Source organism: Microtus ochrogaster, unplaced genomic scaffold (assembly GCF_000317375.1).
Source record: "Microtus ochrogaster isolate Prairie Vole_2 unplaced genomic scaffold, MicOch1.0 UNK157, whole genome shotgun sequence".
Classification (NCBI taxonomy): domain Eukaryota; kingdom Metazoa; phylum Chordata; class Mammalia; order Rodentia; family Cricetidae; genus Microtus; species Microtus ochrogaster.
The window spans coordinates 80,842-88,647 of NW_004949255.1; the positions used below are offsets into that span (position 1 = coordinate 80,842).

General features: G+C 40.5%; 1 protein-coding gene across 1 annotated transcript; it reads right to left on the bottom strand.

The window, feature by feature from the left end:
• Positions 1-204: 204 nt before the first annotated feature.
• On the bottom strand, positions 205-7,485 carry LOC101989269 (interferon-induced very large GTPase 1-like). The gene has a single exon (XM_005372016.1). It carries the CDS (start codon positions 7,483-7,485, stop codon positions 205-207), a length of 7,281 nt encoding a protein of 2,426 aa, XP_005372073.1.
• Positions 7,486-7,806: the final 321 nt, after the last annotated feature.

Sequence of the window (7,806 nt, forward strand, 5' to 3'; positions counted from 1 at the left end):
ATGTTTAGCACATGTTTTAGCAGAAGAAATCAAAGGGGAAAAATTTTTTTATAAGAAAATCTTCAAATATTAAAATGTTACCTAATTTGTTTTTACTTATTTCATTTTAAAGACAGAACCTTGAAGATGCTACCTAAATTGTTATTAGGCATCCTAGGCTAATGTGAAATTTGTGTGGCAGTGCTAGTGTTCTGTGTGTGGCAATTACTGTTTTTTCAAGTCATCAAGTACTTCTTCCTTTGTGATTTTTGTCCATGAATCTGGAATAATACCTAAGTTTGTAAATTTTTTTTCATATTTCTTTTCTAGCTCTGATCTGAAGTGACAGATAAACCATTTCCAATATGGCTGGGTAGTTGAGTCTGGGGTGATGCTCCATGTGGCAAAATCACCTCCTGCTGCTCGATATTTTTTATATGGGAATCTATGGATGCCATTTAAAATAAATGAACTGTCACTTGCTACACAAGTAGTACAGCACTCAGTGGCAAAGTAGTCTGTTTTATAATAATGCCATCCGTTGACAGCCTGAGGACGGTGGAATGGCACACTGTGATCTCCATCATGTTCTGGAATGGTGTTGGTACAAATTGCTTTACAAAAAGGACACTGCTTCCAGCAGCCACAGAGATGCTCAGAGAGAATTTTCTCAATGTCAGGAACCATTTCATTTATGGACTTACTCAAGCAGTCCTCTTCAACTTTCCTCAGTGTAGGATCTAAAGCTGCACTCATGGTTTCTTTGAGAAATTCAGTATCCTTTATCTCCTGGTGCTCGATGCTAATCAGGTCTCTCCTTGGAAAGATCAGGTTGCTTCCTAGGTGATCACAGAACAAATCCAACCAGCGAGAAGCAGTGCTGTTATCTTTAGTTACTGCTGTGGACTCATGAATGGCAGAGAGGATGACATTCTTTATGTCTCCTAAACTTATTTTTAAAATAGTCTTTATTTTTTCACCTTCTTTTTCTGAACAATGTCTTCTAATGTAGTCTCTAATGTAATTCCTGAAAAATGATTCGGGATGATGAATGTACTGCCAATACTTATCAAAGTTTTCTTCTTCTGCCAGAGAAATGAGAATATGTTTCTCCAGGTTAGCTCTGTTTCCATTGAATTCAGCGCAGGCAGCTCTCATGTCTCCAGCTACTTTAAGGCTCATTTTCTCCCATATAGTGGCATAGACAGCAGGAGTGAGCTTGAGCCACAGGAAATCCACAAAAGATGTGATGGATGTGGCACCTTGGCAGGAGATCTTAAAACTCATGAAGAAATTGTCTTTCTTGCTCTCTAGATAGTTCACAGGATCATTTGCTCTTTTAAATGTCTCATGCATTTCTCTGAAACTCTTAGATGCCCTTTGGAATAAGCACAAGGATAAGTCAATGGTGTAGTCTCTGGTAAATGTGTAGTCTTCCTCAGGGGAAACAGATTTCAGTTCATTTTCTATTATCATCAGAATTTTATGAAAATCATGCTGACTGTAATCACGTTTTTGCTTCCAAATACTTTGAATTGTTTCATTAAATTTGAAATAAATGTTCTTAGTAGTTTTATTAATTGACTCTTTATGGCAAGGTTCTAAACTTTTTGAAATTAAATAATATTTTTTTTTCATTTGGACATGCTTGTCATAATTGATGTCAAACATTTCTCCATTCTTTTTCTTTAGTCTTTCTGCAATATTTTTGTCCTTTTTGAAACACTGCAGAAAAATGTTTTCAGCATCTGAATCAATGTCAGGTTCTGTGACAAGGGGTACAGTAGAAGACACATTGTAGATCCAATTTGTCCAAACTTGATTGAATTTCTCACGCAACTCTTCATCACTTAATTCTTTACCCTTCACATCTAAAGCTAACTTTCGGCTCCTCTCTAATAGTTCATTTTCATATTGTGACTTTTGGTTATCTAGTCTTTCTTGACTTTGTTTAAGACTGATGAGCTCATTGCATTTCTTTCTGGTGTCTGAAATAAGTGCATCTTTAAGCATTAATAGCTTGTTTTCAAAATTTGCTTTCCATTGAACCAATGTTTCACTATCTGGGTCTTCTTCAAAATACTTGTCAAATTTTTGCTTGATGGTTTCAAATTTTGTACTGACTGGACCCTCCAGTGCATTAATTGTGAGAGTCAGGATTTTCCCATTCTGAATCTGATTGTTCAACTGATTCTGTATGTCCAAAACATGGCTCCTTAGCTCCCAGGTCCAGTGGTTATATATGGTTTCCAGTTTACTCATGGCTATGACCTCTTGGGTGTTCCTGAAACTGAAAATGAAGTTCTCACTGACCAGGGCTTTCCACAAATCCTGAACTCGGAATTTTACATCTGAGATCTTCATGATCCTTCCCTTGGATTCCTGCTGGGCAGTCCTAAGAATCCCAGTTTTCAACTCCTGGACATTGTGGCTATAGTGAGGATTGGGAGGGGCCATTGGGGGATTGCCATCCCAAAGGTGAGCAAAGTAGTAGACATGACTATTGACATCAAATCTAATTACATCACTGAAGCGGGTTATGTCTGAGCACTCTTCCTGTTCAGCAGCTAATGCTGTCATCTCATCCAGTCTCTGCTCCAGTCTCCTTCGGCCTTCAATAGTTTGGTCTTTAGCTGTAACTTCTCCCACATTCTGATGAACAAAGAAGCAACTGGGGGAGATTTTCACTTGTTTCATTCTCAGAAAGGCCTGGACAACAATTTGTAGGATATCCTGCATCTCTGATGGATTCTCCCCAAAAATATTGATCAGAGTCAAGTTTCCAAGGCCAATGACAAATGTTGCCAACTCATTGTCCCAATGCCGAGATTTGTTGTTGAGTTCTGGAGCCCGAAGTCCTTCTGTGTCTACAACAAGCACAAAATCAAAGCCAAGTTCTTCTGTGAATGTCTCTTCCACCTTCAGGAGCTGCATGTAGGCCCCCTTGGTGCACCTGCCTGCACTGACTGTGAACTCTAACCCAAACAGTGCATTCAGTAGGGTGGATTTCCCTGAGCTCTGCAGGCCAAGGACAGAGAGAACAAATAACCTTTTGTCTCCAACTTTCTCTGAGATCTTGTCAAAAACAGCTGCCACCCACTTTAGAGGCACATATGAAGCATCCCCATCCATCAGCTCAATGGGAACCCCAGCTACCATTAGTTCTGCAGCAATCTGGGGGAGGCAAAGAAAAAGAGTATCTCTAGAGGAGAAAGTTTCTTTCAGAGCTTCATAGATCTGGCCAACTTCTCGGAGAAGGTGCTCAATTCCTAAAGTGCAGTTAAGAATCTCAGTAGAGATGGCTTCTATCTGCTTCTGCCAGAGTGTCAGGGAGCTGCTCTTCTGTGCTTTCTGCTTTTCTGCCTGTACCTGTAACCACAAATATTGTTGTTTTCCATGTAAAATATCCAAGTGTTCCATAGTTAGATTTTCCAAAACCACACTTAACCAGTATAAGAAGTAGAATTTGAGGTTATTTTCTGAGTCTTCTTTGAGAATTTGTAGGACAGATTGCATGAAACCACTGAGAGGGAAGGCTTTTTCAAACTGCTGCTGTCGTATTTTTTGTTTTTCTTTCTGAATGTCACTCTTGTGTTGTTCAATGCTCCGATGCCCTTTTTCTTGAAGATGATAGAGTTCTTTGTCCTTCTTGCACCAATGGTGCCACAGTTGTCCCTGAAGGGGCAGCAAGTTTTCTTTTATCTGAGATACCTTGAATTGCTCTAGGAGTTTCCTATTTGTCTGTGCTTTTTCTTTGGCCTCCTTCAATGCTCTTTGATCTTCATCAATCATGAATCCTTGTTTTTGAGCCATTTGTGAACAGTCTTCTATACTGAGAGCAGTGCCCGAGACTTCTAGTAAATGGTCAATGGCTGTTGTGAGTTCTTCTGTTAATTCTGCTTCATTTCTATTTCTAATGCCAATCCTCATCCTTCTGCCTGAATTCTTAGTCATGGTTTTTTCTTTGTCATCAATCAGACAGATCACAGTTTTTGATGACTCCCACATGTGTCTGACAAGTTTTTGGTTTTCTTTATTGTCATCAGAAGCTGACATGAGTATCACAATGAGAGAAGAGATATCCTGCAGGAAGCTGAGCTGTTGCCTATGTTCTTTGGCATCTCCATGAAGATTAGTGAAGGCCACACACTTGTCAAATCTGTCCTCACCTTGACCCCCAGGACAGAACCAGCAGACCTCCACCACTCCTTTCATCAATACACAGTGTTTGCTGCTTCCTCTGCAGTGTCTGTGATAAAACACATCATGTTTATGTCTACTGAGGAGAGAGTTCATGATCTGAGATTTGGAAGCAGAAAGGTCATTTCCAACTCTAATGAAGGACACAATGGGGGTAGAGACACAGCACATCTGCTGATTGCTGTGACTGTAGCTCTCATCCTGTGGTGATTTACTTGACTCTTGCCAACTTCTCCTGATTTTTCTGAGAGACCAGAGAGAGTATTCCATCTGAGAAGAGTTGGGATTTGGCACCACAAGGGGAAGTGCAAATTGACAAATGGAAAGTTTGGACAAAATGTATTGCCTGGCAAGATCATCTGCACAGTGAAAAATGGCCATCTGGATGTCCATTGGGTGAATGTGGGGCTGGGATTCAGTGGGTGAAGAATTAGTGACTTCATCACTGTCATCAAAAAGCTCTTCGTATGGATCAATAACATCATTTTCCTGGTTGGAGGGACTGATAGAGTCTTGGGCATCTGCATTTCTATCATTTTTGAAGATCAGATATCTGAACCCACAATCTAGCATCAATAGCTTTTGTAGGAAATAGAAAGGAAGTTCCTGTTCAGATCTTGGCTGTGTATTATCCACAGAAGTCTTATAGATCAGATGGAAGTCTGCTCTGCTCATCCTTTTTGGGTAGTGATGTTCCAGACCTAGACGTTGGAGTAAGTCTAGGAAGGGTCCTTTTTCTATTACCTCTTTTTCATTGCTATCATCATTTTGTTGTTCTTTCTTTTTAATGTGGAGACTTTGCAATTGCTTTTCTATCTCATCCATTTTCAAAGAAGAGATGGCATCTTCATAGTTCCCATCAATGAGTAATCTCAAATTATTCTCTAGATTCACCCAATCATGATCGGTTCCAAATTTTGTGAGAAGATGTGCAACTTTAGTAGAAAGTAAGTGCTCCATATGCTGCCTTGTTAACGTCAAGCGTTGTGCTTTTTCTTCTGGGGAAATGACTGAGAGCCCAACTGTGGCCGTCAGAGCTTTGAGCACTAGGAATGCTTGTGCCCTGTCAGGGCAGATAGTTTTTAGCTCCTGATACCTCTGTTGGACAGTTTGTATTTCTTTCAGGAGAAAATTTAACTCAGTGCACCCCAGGAGAGGTTGGAAAATATTGCTTTCCAGCTGATAGCCTGCACCAGCTGCAATGGAGAGTAGCAGCAGCTGCATGTCTGACTGCTCTGCTTCTCTGAGATAGTTCAAGAACACTCCAAGAACTGTGGTGACATCACCTGTAGCCTTTCTTTGAGCCTCTTCCACTACTTTTGGGGACTCAGATGTGATGTTTGCTTCTGTGAGAGATACTTTGATTTCTTTTAAATTTTTAAAGAATTCAGAGAATTCAGTGATTTTGATTTGCTGTTCTTCTGACTCCATCTGGTTGATCCACTGCATGATTGACTTCACCTGAGGAAAGTTTTTTACTTTGTGTACATGGGGTTCTAAAAGAAAGCGGAATTGAGATTTAATAAACTGAGTATTTTTAATTGAAGATTTTTTGCAAAAGTTGACAGTGTTTATAAGAAAATTCTGTAGATTACAATTAGTGAGGCATGTATTAATCCAAACATCATAACCTTTTCTTTTGTTAGCCAGTGTTTGCATAAAATCCATCACATAGTTAAGCTGTTCTTCAGGGTCTGAGACCTCCCAGGATTTCACATTATTCAGGAAAAGTCCTGCTTCCTTTATGATACTCAGCATATCTTCTCCAGCCTGAATGTGGGCAGCAAGGCCAGTCAGAGCAGTATAGTTTTCTGCCAGGCATTTAGCCACCAGAAAGGGGTCCTTAAAATTGCTTCTGTGATTTGATAGGATGATGTCCCAAATGGGCACCAGCTGAAATTCTCTGTCAATGACACTCCAGGTTTTGTTGCTGGCAAGAAGGCCAGTTGTCCACTGAACAATTCCATTTGCTTCTTTTGGTCCACCTATCTGGGCCACAGATAATTGAACTTTGATTTGGAGCTGTCGATTAGTTGAATTTTTGTAGGAGCTTAATGAATGTGCGTCTGATGCTGTCATCCCTCCCCCAACTTTAACTCCAAAGCCACTGTAGCTCCCTCGTACATAACTATCCAAGGCCTCTGCTGCCTGCTGCTTCACATAATCCAGCTGGTCACTTTTGAAACCCTCTGAAATGGCCTTCCAGTAGAATATTCCCCCAAAATGCACGGGGCCTTGATTAGCATGAGAGCCAAATCTGTTGAAGAAGTTTTCAGTCCTTTTCCTCACTACAAGGAATCTGTCTGGTCCTTCTGTGTGTTCCAGTTGTTCCTCAATGATTTTCAGTTCCTTGAGAGCAGCGATGGAGAGTTGGAGCTGATCTTTGCAAAAGTGGAAGGAGGCTAGTGGGTTGTAGCTGAACTTCGATGAGCAGAAATAAGTGTGCTTAGAATGTGATTGGTGGACTTCTTTGGATTCTAAATGCTTGACTTTATCCATTCCACCTTCAAAATTAAATCCCCAGCCTCCACCCTTGGCTAAAAGTGTCAACCGGAAACCGAACTTCTCCACAGTTTCAGTGAACAGGGATTCTTCTTTAAAAGATGTGAATTCTTTTGTTTCCATCCGTTTTCCTTGCTCAGACCCAAAGAGGAACAGTTCCTTTGGAACCCTGAGTAGTTCTTCTCTCCTTGTTGCCAAGTCCTTTTGATGGCAGGTCTTATAAATTCCCTGCAGCACCAGCCCACCAGACGTGAATCTTAGCAGATCTCTATCTGAGAAGTTTTGACTTTTTATCATTGTCACTTTTATGTGACTGAGATGTCTCTCCATTGTTTCAGTGACATCATTGAAAGGCACTCCTGGCCCTGGCCAACACTCTTCAGGGATCTCCATTGCTTGCCTCAACTCAGCTTCTTTCATCCTCACTTCCTCTTCCTGTCTATGCTTCCCTTCTGACTGCAAGACCTTCAGTTCCTGCAGTGCCTGTCTTGCCTGCTGCTGTCTGCTCTCTATCATATCCCCTGAAGTCTCCTGGAACTCTGCAACACTATTTGGCTGTGAGAGGTCAAACAGCTTCTCCAGAGCCTTTTCTTCCCATGTGTGTTGTATCTGGGACTTCAGCTTCTGGAGGTCTTTTTCTTCTAAGTGTTGTAAGGCCTGGGCACAGGTCACACCCACATCTTCCTCAAACTTAGGCAGCCAGTAGTCAACAGACAACCCCACTTCTAACAGCTTCTCCCGGAGATCTTGCTTCCTTCTGCTTCTGGACTGAGGCTCATCAGGGATGAACTTTGCTGTATCCATTGCTCTGGAAAAGTAGATATTTATTTATTCTGTATCTCAACTGTAAGATATCTTATCCATATTATCCAATATGTAAGTGTTCTTAGGAGACGAGTCTCCAAGGTTTTTCATGCCTTCATCTAATTGTCTTATTTATACTCATTTAAAATTGTTGTTGTATTATTTTCTGTTTACTGGATATAATTTATGTATCTAGCTATCATTAAGAACTTTAATGTAGTAGACTGATTTTATGTTTCCTCCTACAATGACTCAACATCAGAACCATTAAGTTAATGGTTAAATTTTAATACAAATTAGGTGACAACTAATTTTTTATCT